General features: G+C 43.9%; 1 protein-coding gene across 1 annotated transcript in view; it reads right to left on the bottom strand.

Annotated features, from left to right (window-relative positions):
- TGOLN2 (trans-golgi network protein 2) overlaps positions 1 to 10,030 on the bottom strand; it is a 137,627-nt gene extending 127,597 nt beyond the window's left edge. Inside the window, exon 1 of the mRNA XM_086943452.1 lies at positions 9,914 to 10,030. Within this exon, the coding sequence (XP_086799578.1) occupies positions 9,914 to 9,956 (43 nt within the window). The 5' untranslated portion in view covers positions 9,957 to 10,030. The remainder of the gene's footprint in view (positions 1 to 9,913) is intronic.
- Positions 10,031 to 16,373: the final 6,343 nt, after the last annotated feature.

Genomic DNA, 16,373 nt, shown 5'->3' with positions numbered 1-16,373 from the left:
CGAACTACCAAGCCATGTCTTTCCCAGATCGTAATCAAGCATCCAAGGACCAGTTTCTGGCTATCAGCCTTCATCAGCCTGGATAGCTTGACTCCAGTGGTGTGGAGAGCCTGGGACTCACGTCTGAGTATACCCAGCACACTCTGGGTGAAAATTGCAAAAAACATTTTATTGAATACTTGCTGGGCTTCTCTTCTGTGCACTCAGTCTTGTCCAGTTTCAATATGGCACCATTCTGCGTTTCCACTCCTCATTACGCCGAGTGCATGTGCCCGTGCACGCGCTTGCTCCCCGAGCCGCCTCCATTATCGCATCAGACCCGCCACAGCAATGCCGAAAGCTTCACACTTCAAAGGAACGCTCTCCCCCGCCCCATCTGCGCAATGCCTCTTCTCGCACCCTTTCGCTATCTCCCCTGCCCTCCCACCTTCAATCTCTTCCTCTGCAGCGCACTCTTTCCCCCCTCCTCACCCCAACATTTGTCTCTCACACCACAGGCTGCTGCTCCCCCGCCCACCCAGCAATGCCGAGAGCTATTCCCTCCCACTTACTGGCTCCCTTGCTACCCCACCAGACTTGAAAGGAAGCCTCGCACACCACGACCAGGAAAACACACACACACATTCACAGAAAGATTTTTCTGTGTTTTAAATGACATCTGCAGTTATGTAATAAAGGTCATCAGTTCACATCCTAGCAGGACCAACTCACACACATTCTGTTTAGTGCTAATTCTTTCACACACATGCACACACGCACATACACACTCACAGCAAGATTTTCCTGTGTTTTAAACGCTCTCTGCTGACATCTTCAGTTATGTAATAAAGGTCATCAGTTCACATCCTGGCAGGACCAACTCACAATAGTGCTATTTAGTGCTAATTCTTTCACACACATGCACGTACGCACACACAGCAAGATTTTTCTCCGTTTTAAACGCTCGCTGCTGACATCTTCAGTTATGTAATAAAGGTCATCAGTTCACATCCTGGCAGGACCAACTCACACACGTGCTATTTAGTGCTAATTCTTTCACACACATGCACGCACACACACACAAACAGCAAGATTTTTCAGTGTTTTAAACACTCGCTGCTGGCATCTTCAGTTATGTAATAAAGGTCTTCAGTTCACATCCTGGCAGGACCAACTCACACATGTCCTATTTAGTGCTAATTCTTTCATACACATGCACGCACACACACACACACACTCACAGCAAGATTTTTCTGTGTTTTAAACGCTCGTTGCTGACATCTTCAGTTATGTAATAAAGGTCATCAGTTCACACACATGCACACACACACACACACTCAAAGCAAGATTTTTCTGTGTTTTAAACGCTCGCTGCTGACATCTTCAGTTATGTAATAAAGGTCATCAGTTCACATCCTGGCAGGACCAACTCACACACGTGCTATTTAGTGCTAACTCTTTCACAAACATGCACACACACACGCACACGCACACACATTCACAGGAAGATTTTTCTGTTTTAAATGCTCGCTGCATACATCTGCAGTTATGTAATGAAGGTCATCAATTCACATCCTGGCAGGACCAACTCACACTTCCAGCTTCTAAGGTGGATGAATTGAGTACTGTTACATTGGGTAATAGTAGTTCATTTTAATTGTGTTGTGAGTGCACCTGCTGGCCAAAATAGACTGCCACATTAACGCATGCATGCAACACATAGAGCCAGTGGTTCAATGGCTACAGCTAAGGAGGATACATTTATCACTGTGTGCAGACGAATTACTGAGATTCATGCGCATCAGCAAAAATGGAGGCCTGCAGGTCCGCAATTCTCATGAGATTCTCTGCCTCTCTCGTCATACCGATTCAGAAAAGGGGGTGGTGATGAACAGAGTGTCTGAATTAAGCAGACCACTCTTACCCAGTCCAAAGATCAGGGCTTGATCCATCACCGTTTTTTAGCTCACTGCACCATCCCAGCTCAGAACCTGGCTACATGCAAATTAGTCTGTTCCTGTCCCAGTTCATTATGGGAACAGGGCAAACCAAACTACCAAGCCAATTCTTATACTGGGAAGAAAACAAGCTTCCGGGGACTGGTTTCTGGCATTTCAGCCGTCGTCGGCCCGGCTTGCTTGAATCCTGATGGTGCAATGAGCAAGGGACTCACATCGGAGTATACCCTTCCACGCTTATGGTGGACAAAATGATTCAGAAAAGGGGGTGGTGATGAACAGAGTGTCTGAATTAAGCAGACCACTCTTATCCATTCCAAAGATCAGGGCTTGATCCATCACCGTTTTTTAGCTCACTGCACCATCCCAGCTCAGAACCTGGCTACATGCAAATTAGTCTGTTCCTGTCCCAGTGCATGATGGGAACAGGGCAAACCAAACTACCAAGCCAATTCTTATACTGGGAAGGAAACAAGCTTCCGGGGACCGGTTTCTGGCATTTCAGCTGTCGTCGGCCCGGCTTGCTTGAATCCTGATGGTGCAATGAGCAAGGGACCCTTTTCTGAATCGTTTTTGGCCACTATAGGTGTGGCAGGGTATACTCAGACATGAGTCCCTTGCTCACTGCACCATCAGGATTCAAGCAAGCCGGGCCGACGACGGCTGAAATGCCAGAAACCGGTCCCCGGAAGCTTGTTTCCTTTCTGGTGAAGAATTGGCTTGGTAGTTTGTTCTGCCCTGTTCCCATGATGCACTGGGCCAGGGACAGACTAATTTGCATATAGCCAGGTTCTGAGCTAGGATGGTGCAGTGAGCTAAATTACGGTGATGGATCAAGCCCTGATCTTTGGACTGGGTAAGAGTGGTCTGCTTAATTCAGACACTCTGTTCCTCACCACCCCCTTTTCTGAATCGTTTTTGGCCACTATAGGTGTGGCAGGGTACACTCAGACATGAGTCCCTTGCTCACTGCACCATCAGGATTCAAGCAAGCCGGGCCGACGACGGATGAAATGCCAGAAACCGGTCCCCGGAAGCTTGTCTCCTTTCTGGTGAAGAATTGGCTAGGTAGTTTGGTCTGCAATGAGCAAGGGACTCACATCTGAGCATACCCTTCCACGCTTGTGGTGGACAAAACGATTCAGAAAAGGCGATTCTGAAATGCTAGAAACCGGTCCCCGGTAGCTTGTCTCCTTTCTGGTGAAGAATTGGCTTGGTAGTTTAGTCTGCCCTGTTCCCATGATGCACTGGGCCAGGGACAGACTAATTTGCATATAGCCAGGCTCTGAGCTGGGATGGTGCAGTGAGCTAAATAACGGTGGTGGATCAAGCCCTGATCTTTGGACTGGGTAAGAGTGGTCTGCTTAATTCAGACACTCTGTTCATCACCACCCCCTTTTCTGAATCTCTCTTCATACCGTCACTGTAAATTTCCTGGAATGCGGCTCACACAAAGCCTCCCTTTACCTGGGGAATTCTTCTAAGGAGCACGCTGCCCACAGCAGAAAACGATTAACTCACTATCTGTCTATCCATCGCACTCACTCTATTGCCGACACTATCTATTGCCCTCCCTCTATCTATCTATCGCACTCACTCTATCGCATCCCCACAGCATCACTCAGCACCACCACCGCATCACTCAGGGGCCCTACATCACTACTATGCGCTACCACAGCATCACTGAAAGCCACAGCATCACTCGTCGCAACCACGTCACTCAGCGCCACCACAGCATCAATCTGTGCAACCATTCAACAACTGGTTCAAATATGTTCTCTCAATGTTACAAGCTTTATTACAAATGTCACAAAAAAAGTTAATATTTCACTTCTGTTCTTGGATTTTAGTCACAATAAAATACACTGAACATAATCTTCACAAAAGTTACTTACAAACGTTTAAGCTATTGCCATTATAAATTACAATAACTTTTATTTAAGTATTAAAAATAAATTAAAGCCATTGTTATTTGTAATATCAATACATCTAAGTCACGTTAATACAATACATATTGCATTACAAATGCTATAGGTGTCACATTTGCGAAAGTTAAAACTATTGGCATTGTAAAGGACAAAGCTATTAATTTCACTATTTTCAAAACCAACACATAAATAACAAGTTTGTCATATACAATACCAATAGCTCAAACTTTCCTAATGCGCGACCTATTGCATTGCAAATGCTTGTTTATATTTGTGTTTCCCATAATATTGTTGAAAGTGGTTGCACTGATTTTCCATTATGAATATGTTTGGAAATACAAGCCTGTATCAACAAATTTTACTAAATGGTCCTTTAAAGAAATGGTGCCAAAGAATTTCACAGTAGTTTAGCAAAATATTTTTTTCCTAGGTGCATTTTTGTTGTGAACATTTCCTTTTGAAAGCAAAGAATCATCAATCTTGCTTTCAAGCTCCTGCAAATATTTGCGTCTAATCAGAGGGCATACAGGGTGCCTTATATTTAGCCTCATATTGGTAAATTTTGCAAAATGTGTACATATTTTTAAACTGGAACCAATGTCAGAAGTACAGTCAGTGTTTACATTTCCCTGAAGCGCTCATCATCATAATAATAAAGACTTTGCTTTAAAAACCACATAAAAACAAGTTTGCACAGCATTTAAATATGGATACACGCTACCTTAACTGCAGAAAATGCCCTTCCAAGATCCAGGTGGTATAGTAGACTGGCAGGCGAAGGGTTTGTGATGCAGCAGAGAGGGCCTACTTACCCCAAGGGCAAAATAAATATGAAAACGTACTACCCATGACCCCATGCAATATGTCCTGGATGTCAGGCTATTGGAATGCCACACCCCTGGTTCAATAGGTCTTGCTTTCAATGTCTGCAGGTTTAATGTTGTCAATCCCGGCTACTCCTGCTCCGATCACTGAAGGCAAGTAATGCTTTTATCTTATCCTGTCAGTCCCTTCCGCTGTCATTCTCAGTATGGTGGACACTGGATTATTCTAATGCTGGCCTGCTTCTGCACATCATGTACAATGCTGTCATTCACTGCTGATCCAAATGCCAGTCCTTCTACTGTCACATTACTGGGCTGGACTAAGTGGAGGAACATTAGCTGTGCCCTGGTTGAGGATCCATGGGTTTTACATTGGTTGGAGCTACAGGAGCCCGGTGAGAGAAGTGCAGATGAGTCTACACCTAGTTCTGTGTCTGGCTATCTTTTTGTCTAAATGTATTTAATAACTTGTAATTGTTTTATATGAGCTGTTGTGCTTTTATGGTCTATTTACAAAAGATCGAATAAAGCTGTGTGACTAACTGACTGCAAACACTACTTTCAATGATGAATTTACGATGAAGCATGTGCACATTAAAATCTCAGTAATTTTGTCCAACCCTCTTTCATTCAGAAAGAAAGAAACTGTGTCTAAGGTCAAGTAAAAATTGTGTTGGTGCTTACATTGCAGAAAAGGCAGTGCTATTATACCTCATATCACAAGCAACTGCGAAAATTTGAAAATATTTAATGATTGCCTGTGAAATAAGGAGTTTGTCTTTTAGACAGCCCCTAAACCACTTTGCATAGTTTTACCACTGTATGGGCTAGTAGGATTATGCAGCACTGAAGACTAAATTATGCTCAAGGTTAGACAAACTATGCAACAAGAAAATGTTAAATATGTGGTACATTCTCTGTGAGTATTATTTCCATCAATCTTAGCTACAAACAATATTTTAGTGAAATATGCATATTCTGGAAATTATGTGTTAAACTCAGTAAATTCATAATTATGTAGTGAACTCGGCAGATACTGCATACATTTCCTGACTTCATCATCACCCATTGTTTTATAAAGAATTATTTTGTGACACGTAAACAAAACAAACATTCTCATTCTGTTCATTGCCAATTGTTAGCAGCACTTTGAAGAAAACAGCTTTTTCAACCCAACTACCTCAAAATAAACATGCAATATAAGATAATCCAATACACGTGTAGAACAGTCCTATATTGCCACACTGGGCCTCTGGTGACCATAAACAACCACTTGGCCTTTTGTTTTATGGTGTCATCAGTCTTCCTCATTGGGAATATTGGATGATATTACACAGTCACTCGTACTGTATCCCTTCCTTCTAAATAGAAACATAGCTTTAACTCATTGTGATATGCGACTAGACAAACCTGAAACTTAAGCAAAAGACAGTTTAATAAAGGTGCTGTCCATGTATAATATCTACATACCAACATAATTTGCATTCAATCTTCTCAGTAGATAGCATGAGGAACATTGGCTATGGTACACTATCCACAGAATATGAGTGATCACAAAGTTTTATGAAGGCCAATATATTAAGCATTTTCAAATATATTCTGAACTGCTAAACTGCTAAAAAAATGTTTTACAACATGAACTAAGGAAGGAGTGTTCTAGTAGCTAAGCTGTCAATCTGGGGACTTAGGTTTGAATCCAGTCTGACACTTGACTGAAAATTGCATAGTTTTGGCCAAATCACTTAATCTCACTGTGCCTAAAATGTTAATGTGTAAGACATGAGTCTAAATGTATTTAAAAAATAGATTTTAGCCTCCACTGTTATGGAAGTTTCCTGAATCATGCCCTTATATAGGTATAAATCACTATATCCTTATATAGGCATAGAAATCATAACCATATTTAGGCATAGCTCAAGCAGTCCAAATACGGCAGGCTACTTCCGCTAGTTCCGAAAATCCACAACGATTTCTTGGAAAAACCCGCCTTCAGCAGTCAGGGACTTCCCCTTGCTTGAGCACTGATTTACTGATTAACTCATGGAGCTTTCAAAGAACTGAGACTCTTTGATGATGTTATTATGTCCAACCATACGTCAAACTAGGCACCTTCAAGGTATAAATATGCCCACACTTGCACACGCAAACACACGGTGGTTTGGAGCAGTTCGAATATCTACTTGCCCGACGCAGGCTGCTACAGCAAGTGCTGAAGGAAGCCGACCATCCAGCAGACGCACTGAAAGAGACGCTGTCTTTTTCTCCTGCTGAGAAATCCACATCCAGTGTTTCCAAGCTACCCTTGCGGGTTGTTGGGAAATTTAGTCCCAAGACCAGCCTTCTCCATTCTAAACTAAGGTACGGAGCTGATTAGACCCTTAGAGAAATCTTGGGCAGATTCTTGGCAAAAGAATACTACATTTATGCTACACCTCACTTACTTCTTCCCTTGTACTAAGCTTAGGTTAGGTACACCGGGGTAAGCGTATTTTAGAAGCGCCAGTTGAGTACTTTTTTAGCCTCTGTTATTTATGTATGTATTTTTCTATGGTTTAGGAACCATGCAATGCTCTTACAGTATTATTTTTTTCTATTTATACTGTACGCATTATATTTTACAAACTGTGTTACGATTGTAGCAGTTCATTTCTTATGCTTGAGAAAGAAGACTGTTCAATAAATCTTTTTATTGAAAACGCCCGTCAATCTATTTCTCTGCACCTCTAGTGAAACGAAGCATGCACGATTGACTGAGTGAAATATCTATCTATTGTTTCCACGACTCTGAAGATACGTTTTATCTTGGGGAAACAAAGTTGTCATGTTTATGCGGCTGTCAGAGACTAATCCCTTCTTGTGAATTTGAGAAAGTTTCTAGTGACCTCTGAGCTAGCTGGCACACACAATTAAGTTTAGTATATTCAGTAGAGACCTAGTCGACCTCAGTCCTACATCTAATCTATAATATACATAATTCCAATGCGCAGAGCCTATTGGGAATATAGGAACTACACTACACCACATATTGTATACAACCTTGCATTGTCTTATATTTACTCCTATAATGTAGAACGCTCTGCTGCTCCTCCTCTAGGCATTTGCTATATAAATACCAATACATGCATATTTTTACATTACGACCAGGTATCCTAATTATTATTGTCTTTGGATACCCCTTCCTTTTGTGCTACTGGTGAACTGCCCACATTTAGTGACAGCAGATAGAAGCCTCCCAGAATAAAATGTCTTTATCGCAGTACACCGTTAATGGGGTTCATATAAGTCTACTCCTCAACATATGTGGGAGCACTTTCTTATGCTACTTGGCAGATCCCTCCACACCCATTGTGTCTCCTGCAAGCCATTTCTTTGTTATGCAATTCCTGTACCGAGAATTAACAGAACATGGTGACCAGGTCAGTCAAATCTCAATGAGTCACTGGGAGCGTGACTCTTTAAGAGCAAGTGCCCTCACACCCAGAAGGGTGTCATGCTTCATCATTGGGCGAACTCTACGTCGGCTGGCGCTGCAATGCCCAACGGGCGCAAACAAGGGGGCTCTTTACCTGAGATCTCTTTGGTATGCCATCATGAGATGTATGAAGCCTGGGTGGGTGGCTGTAAAGTGTAGATTGGTGTGCAGTGATTTAGTCTACTGTGACTAATAGTAAAGCGCAGATAAAAATAGGGAGCAGAGCCCGGATAGGTTGTCCCGTGCGCTTTTGCTGAGGAGCCTCATGTGCAGCTTAGCCCCTACCCAAGGAAGCTTCAAAATAACATAATATGGTCGGTTTTTATATACATTTTAAGGTAAGGATATGGAAATAGGCCATTACGTGGCGATTGGAAATTGGGTCATTTAATAATTACTGATTCCAATCACTTGTGTAGATTAGGAATTATTGGTCCTTAAGAATTGCCACTAGATCCCTTTGGGACTGACTGAACAGGGCAAGAAACATGTCGACCCACCAGCTAACATAAGACTATAATCTCTGGCGATAACACATACCTTGTTTTAATGTAGGTTAGGGGACTCACTAATTAAAACGTTTTAGAGGACGTTCTGGCATATTTTTGTCTGCAATTTACAATTACTCACAGTAGACTAAATCACTTCACACCAATCTACACTTGAGTCCCACACCACGCTTCATACATCTCAGAAAGGCATACTGAAAAGATTTACGGTAAAGAGCTCCCTTGTGGATGCCTGTTGGGCATTGCAACGCCGGCCCGACATGGAGCTCGCCGAGTGATGAAGCATGACACCCTTCTGGATGTGTGAGGGCACTTTCCCCTAAAGAGTCAAACTCTCTGTGACTCATGGAGACTTGACTGACCTGGTCACCACGCTCTGTTTAATCTTGGTATAGGAACTTCATACTCTACTCAGTAAAGTATTTATGGAATATATAAGCTGGGCCTTCAAGCGCTCCTAGTCCCCACTTTTGTGAGAATTTTGCTTGTTATGCCCCTTGCGTCGCTTTTCGTAAGAAAAGATACCTTTCCAATGAAACAGTCAGAGGGCACCGATATTCAGAGGAGCGAACAGAACGGTCTGCATAAAGGTCCTGCAAACAGCAACAATCCGCTTACTTGGCTACAGTGATTTCATTTAAAGAAGTTTCAATCGATTTAACTTCTCACAGCCGCCGTTTCAGCGCCTTATCAGTCCCACTACCTTGTGCTCCCATCTGTCTCCCAACCCCTGCCGACACACACAACACCCCCAACCCAACACACAACTTGGAACCAGCCTGAGGAATCTACCTTGTGGGCGATTCAGGTGACTTCAGAGGCAAGTTGCTGCTTTGATGTAGCGAGCCATGAGACTGGCTTGTGAAAAGGGGTTGCTGACTCACTTTATTCACCCGCAGTCGCGAGTGCGGCAAAAGTATTTCTGCCCAGGACGCTACTGAAGCAAGTGTCGGCTCTGCGCCCCCTCCCTCTCCCAAGTTCAGGTCTACTTGCAGTCCTGATATCAGGCATCTGAGCTATATGGAGGGGAGGCTCCTGAGGCCAGAGCATCACAAAGTTTGAGAAAGGCATCATGGGTTGAGGGCTACTGAAAGGCACCATTCGTCTGGTGTCAAGAGAGAATACTCTTTAGATCTGCTGTATATTTTAAGCATGGGAGGTAAGTATTCTGTTTCGAGACCACCCATTCAAGTAATTGGAGGAAACAAGCCTCACCATCTGTAACGTGACGCTTGTCACTTACCAAATAGAGCCAGACACAGTAGCAGCAACAGAAGACGATTCATTGTGATCTCGTAGAAAGGTCGAAAAAAAATTCAGGAACTTCCGCCTTCAATAGTCCACTTCCGCCCGTGAGTCCTAGTTTTCCGGCATCAATGATGCGTCACCGGTGAAAGTGGGCGTGTACTCAGGCGTCCAAGACGATTCGCTCACCTCAATGGGCGGCCATGCTAGGTGTATAAAACGCCATAAACTGCAGCAGGACGCGTACTAGGTCAATTCGAGATGATTGGGTCCAGACAATGGTTTCTTAAATGCAATATTTAAAGAGACGGGGGGCTGCTGTTTTTTTTCAGGTTTATGTAGTCTGAACTTGACCCGAAGGTATCAGAGCGCTTTACATGAATAACCGTTGTGTTTCCTTCTAGAGCTGTAGAAAAAAAGTGAAAAGATACGAGCAGCACGAATACTTTTGCAGTGTACATAGCTGCCAAGGTTTCAGATTGCTATGTGTGACATTTTCATAATTTTAGTGTAATTATGAGTGACATTTCAACGACTGTGAGTGACACTTTTTCGCGTGCATTCAACGACTGTGAGTGACACTTTTTCGCGTGCAAAATCAAGCAATGAAGACGAGGCAAACATATATATATATTGGAAATTACACCCATTTGAGCACTAGAAATGGAAGGTACTTAACCGTAGAGGAATTCTGTGTGAGTGCAGAACAGGCATCATAGCTGCCAAGTTTTCAGATTACTTATATGTGACATGTCCATGGTATTAGTGGATTTACGAATGATATGTAACTGCCAACTGTGTAACACTTAAAGTGACACTTTCTCATGAGAAAAAAACATGTAATGAGGTGCATGGAGAGAGATAAATATCAGAACTTATCCACAAGAAGTTCTTATAATATCTTGCAACTGGAGCAAAACCCCTGAAATGAAAGTCTACACTTGCTTTATAATGAACTATGTCTGCAAATGTTGTGGTAAGCTAGCATATACTGTGTGTAATATAATTTTAAAACAATGTGGAAATTCATGTGCCTACAGTATCAGGCTGGGTCCTCGTAGCACTATAATATAGAAGTAACTATCCACTACTGAGCCAAGAAGGACACACTTGAATAAATATTTACTTTTGTGCCAGCATTCGATTGCTACCAACAATATGCCAGGAAGTATCACCATTAAGCCAGATCAAGCATTAGGCTATTGTGCGGCTTTAATAATGCAGGGTCCAGCATTATAGAGCATGTGAGTGCCACGGATGCCTATGATATATCAAGGAGGATCACCAATGAGCATTGGATGCCTGCAGTATGGCAAGAATTACAGCCATACTGCCAAAACCTTGACTGTGCCGTGGCTGCTGACAATATGCTTCCTGTCGCCTTTCAGGAACGGCCGACTCTGCTCACCGGAACCCCATTCTCGGAACTTCCCGTCTTGATGCGAGACGGCACCCTCGGCATCCACGCGCCTCTTCTACTTGGGAGAAACCTAGTCCCCGTCCGTTCACAGGCGGCACCCTCGGCAGCTACGCGCCGCGCTTTCCCTGGCAGTAACCTGTGATCGGTCGATCTATCAGTCTGCACATGAACTTATGTATGCCACCCTTTGTACATCATATATCGTCTGACTCTAGACTTAGAGTTCTATCTTCCTGCAATTTCTGGAAAACTGTACCTGATAACATCACAATCACGAGAAAATATATTGACCTTCCAGCATCCTCTTCGCAGCCTACCAGTAGCAGTGCAGCCTACCATTCCTAAATATTATTTTCAGGACCCAGGAGACTCCTGAAAACACATATAAAGCAACATTGCATTAGAATATCCTGGGAATATCTTCACCAGATCATCATCGACTTCCCAGCCAACAGTCCCCAGCCCTGACGAAGGTGTGGCCCTTTGGGCCCATACACCGAAACGCGCGTCGGCTTATGTCTCATGAATTACGGCTTATCATGTCACTCTAAATAAAGGGCCGTACAATGAGTTATTGTATTGAATAAGACTCTGTTCTATGCCACATATTTACCACCTATGTGTGACATACAACAGAATGATGGAAATGTAATGATGAATGTCAGTGGAGTGATAGAATCTTAGGTAGAATTCGTTGGTAGTATTCTGAGAGAATGAGAGTATGAATGAAGTGTGGTTTGTTGCTGGGTAGGCGCTTATAGTGAAAATGTATCCTTGTTATGTTTATCTCTTTGTAAATTTTGATGTCTGATTGTGCAATATTATGTGTTATTTATGCTGGTCAAAAAAAATATATGGATGAATAAATAAAAATATATTTTTGGTAACAAAAAAAACCCTCTGCCTTGCATATATCTGGATTGTATATATTTTGTCCAGGTGCAGTACCAACTCCTAGCTTCTTCACCCCTCATATACCTGGATCCCATTTCTGGGACCATTAGATCAACTGGCGGGGTACGTGCTCTGTTCTTTACTCAGTCTTTTTTTCCCCCTACGACCTGCCTACATCATTAAAGAAACCCTGTGGGGAACCCCCTTCTTTCGCTTTGCTGACAATATGTGCCTAACCAAAAAAAAGAATGTGTCCCCTCATGTAAAGTAACTGGTGCTATGTAAAGCGCTCTGATACCCGATTCGGGTTAAGTTTGCGCTATATAAAAAACTGAAAAAACAAAACAAAAATAAAACTTCTGTTCCTCTCTGGTTACAGCTATTCTGCGCTGGAAATTGCCTGACAATTTATCGCAGTTACAACATAAATACAATGTGTCCTGTGTGTGAAGAAATAAACTGGCAGGCTCAGTCTGTAATAAATGGTGTGTTGTCACTGGCATTGCGATCTAGTATTAATAAGCAAATGCTGCAGAGATCAATTTGACAGTACAGTAGTCTGTAGACCCGAAAATGAATGAATGACTAACCTGACTGCTGGTGGTAAACAGGTGCTGGGGATAATGCGCCATACTGAGCGCTTCACTTTCGTCTTGGGCCTGAACTCTTCGGTTGACTGGGCACGGGGCCAAGGGGGCACAAGTTGCAACAGCAGACGGCATTTAAAGAGTGCCTGAACAGACGTCGCTGGAGACTGCCAAGCAGCACTTTTCTTCGAATATAGAAGTGCTTTATTCTACCTCACTGGGGCCGGTAGTGGCACTTCATTTTTGCGTGCTGTTTACCCGGCTGCCATCTGCCAGCCAGAGAGACCTCCACAGCACCGGCGATCCCACTAAATAAAATAGCTTACTGCATTGAAATAATTTCTTCGGGCAAGGAGAGACACAGCAAAGATAAAGGGTTTTATCCTCTTGCACCATTCGTCCTCCGCAGCGGCACTAAAACTTCCTACGGACCACCTGTGAGCCTGGTGTAGTAACAAAGGTCAGCACAATCCTCATGGCGCCACTTTGAAGGGCGGCCCGGCACCTGTGACGGCACAACTCTATACTGTTTTTTTTACAGGCGCGAGGTCGAAGTGTTTGGGGGCCTTCGGCTTCCACAAGTAGTCACGTGATCAGGTCAGATGTTACACTCCACTAGTGTCTGGCTCTGTTATTAACTGTTGCTGCAGCGAGAGTCACTACCTCCCTGGGCCAATGAATCACTGCGGCCGGAGGTCGTATTTACCATAGCTGCTGAGACACGCAGCGGGGCACCGGGCACCCGGCAGCCGGAGGAAAATCTAACCTGCCGCCTGCCTTCCGAATGGCCTCTGCCTTGCAGCGAAAGGGGCTTTACAGGGAAGTGCGCCTTCATAAAAATGATGATGAGCTGCACTCCAGTTCACCATAAATTGCTGACATCGTCAGACACATGCGCGCTTTACTTGGCACAGTAAGCTCGCTATTGCAGCTTCCAAAGGCTTCTTGTTAAAGCATGCCTGGGGGTGGGTAGTCAGCCTGGGGGGGTCCCTAATTATGCGTGACAAATGAATTTCGTACGGTGATGCGGACACCGGCACTGAAAAGCGATACCGTCACGCCTGATGCGTGACACTTGGCAGGGCTGAGTGTAGGTTGTAAATGGCCATTTGAATTACAGGAATACATATTGTTACGTCGGAGTGGCTGGTGGATATATAGCAGCAGCACCTCCACCAAGAGAGTAGCCACTGAAATAAAATCACCCCCCCCCCTTTAAGACACAGAATTAGAGTGGCCAGCGAAGCACTAATTTGGTTGCTTCCCCGAGGAAATACTGTCAATGATCGACCCTTTTTCATCTGCATTGTCAGTAAATGTGCACATCCATCCAAATATCGATCATCCCTACCATTACTTCCTTGTTAACATTTTACAAAAGGAAAGTGGGAGAGAAGGGGAGAAAATTCGGGGGAAACAGGGACGTATTTTCTTCGTCGACAAATATTGAACCACAGACAATTCCAGACTGGAGACAGCGAGAATAAATCCATTTTGGCTTTAAAATTGGGAGTCTCTATAGTCTGAATCAGGTCTGGTGGCATGTATGCATACATAGATCCATCCCTCCATCCACCTGCCATCCATCCTCACTTAGTTTTTATCAATCCATCCTTATTTCTATCTATCTATTCTTGTATAGTCCATCATTCGTTTTTCTTGCCATCCACCCATCATCCTTTCCCTAATCCATCCTTCGCACCATCATTCCAACTATCTAGCCATCCCCCATGCACCCATCTTTATGCCTTCATCCCTGCATCCACCTCTTTATCCACCAACTCATCATCCAGCTGTCCATCTACCCACACATCAATCCAATTTTCCATCCATTTCTCCATCCAGCCCTCACTTCTTTCGTTATTCTCGTATTCTCCTCTTGCATTTTTGCTTACCCCACAACTCCATCCTGCGTTTCCCGTCAGTGCCTCCGATCAAAGCAAAGTGAACAAAAAGAACATTTGAACATTTTAAAACTTTTATTTCAGATATTCTGCCCTGTGGTAACCCCCTCGCTCAAGCTACTAAAGTGGGAGAGTTCATGACGCTCTTGCCCCCTACTTGATCGCCTTTCTGGATCCCGCAAACTCAGACTACACCAATGTCAGCTTTATGGAAGAATTGAGGCTGCAGTTTACTGCAGTGATAACCTGGTTTCCTTACACTGTGCCACAGACATTCCTTAGTATGCCCAGGTGCAGATTTACAGAGCCTGTGCGTTGCCATTGTGTCACGCAATGCGAGGGAAGGCATTACATGAGCATCAATAGCTTCAAAGAGATTTACTAAGCCACGCAAAGCCACCTGTTGTGGCTCTGCGTGGGTTAGTAAATCTGGAGTGACGCAAGGCAGTGCAAGTTGCATTGGGAGGCATTTCATCAGTGAATTGTGAGAGTCCCCACTCATTCACTCATGGATTTTGGTGAATTCCCAGATTTATTAAAACTAGTACACCTGGGAATGTGTCAAAATAGTAGGCCTTCCCAATAGAGTAATATTCACATCCTCCTCGTTATTTCCTTTTTTTCATGTGAGCTCTATTCTGCAGCACTCAAAGAAAAAGGAAAAGGCCTCTAACGATTGTTTTTGTACAGGAAGGTGTCCCTTACTGCTCAAAAACAATCCTACCTGTAATACAGGCACCCATGCACCATGGTGCAAGGGCTGGCACAAGGCAGCATATCACAAAATATTTAAACAGGGGGTCCTGGGGAAAATATTTAACCCCTTCGCTGCTCATGACGAGCTCAGCTCGTTGAGGGACAGTGGAGCTGTGCTTATGACGAGCTGAGCTCGTCATGAAACAATGGTATTCAAAGTCACCCAGCACAGGAGGGGAAAGCCATAGCAGCCAAGGTGTTAAAGAACAAACTGATCCTTACATAACAAACAAGAAACCATTGATCTAAAAGAAATAAACCTAGACAACAACAGACTAAACTAATTTGGTCAAAGAAGTCCCTTTAAAGAGGACGGAATCCCATCACCCACCAAGGTGGCATGCTTCATCATCTGGGATCTCCTCTTAGCTGCAAGTCCTAGTACAGCCAAGGGCTGCAACCTTCCCAACACTGGAAGGGAGCTCACGGATGTTTTGATCAGTGGCCTAAGATGGAATCCACTATGATCCCAATATGATGAGACGGAATTCAAATTTTAGAGGGGTGACGATGATTGCAGGTTCCGTGACAATTGTAAGTGGTGTTTTCGACTCGCACGAATATGGTCGAGTCTGGTATCTATGAACCGCAAATGACGAGTTTAGTGGGTGTACGCGTTTTCGCTGTGCTAACCTAAACCGTTCGTCTGTTTCGTGGGTTTCTTCATCTGAACCCACGGGTTCCATCTTAGATACGGCATCCATTTTGTTTCTTGCCCTCAAGTAGCCAGCGAACGGACGCTGTCCGCTTCGCGACCCTGGGTTTCCCAAACTCTTGCGGAAGACACGTTTCCTTTGAAGGTGTCTTTATGATGAGGGGGATGATACTGTAAGGCAGATGGCCCCGCTCGAGCCTCATCTTGCCGTGCCGGTCTATTGTCTCAGTTGTGCATTCATT

This window comes from Lissotriton vulgaris, chromosome 11 (assembly GCF_964263255.1).
Source record: "Lissotriton vulgaris chromosome 11, aLisVul1.2, whole genome shotgun sequence".
In the NCBI taxonomy this organism is placed as follows: Eukaryota; Metazoa; Chordata; class Amphibia; order Caudata; family Salamandridae; genus Lissotriton; species Lissotriton vulgaris.
This window is presented reverse-complemented; position numbering and strand designations above follow the sequence as displayed.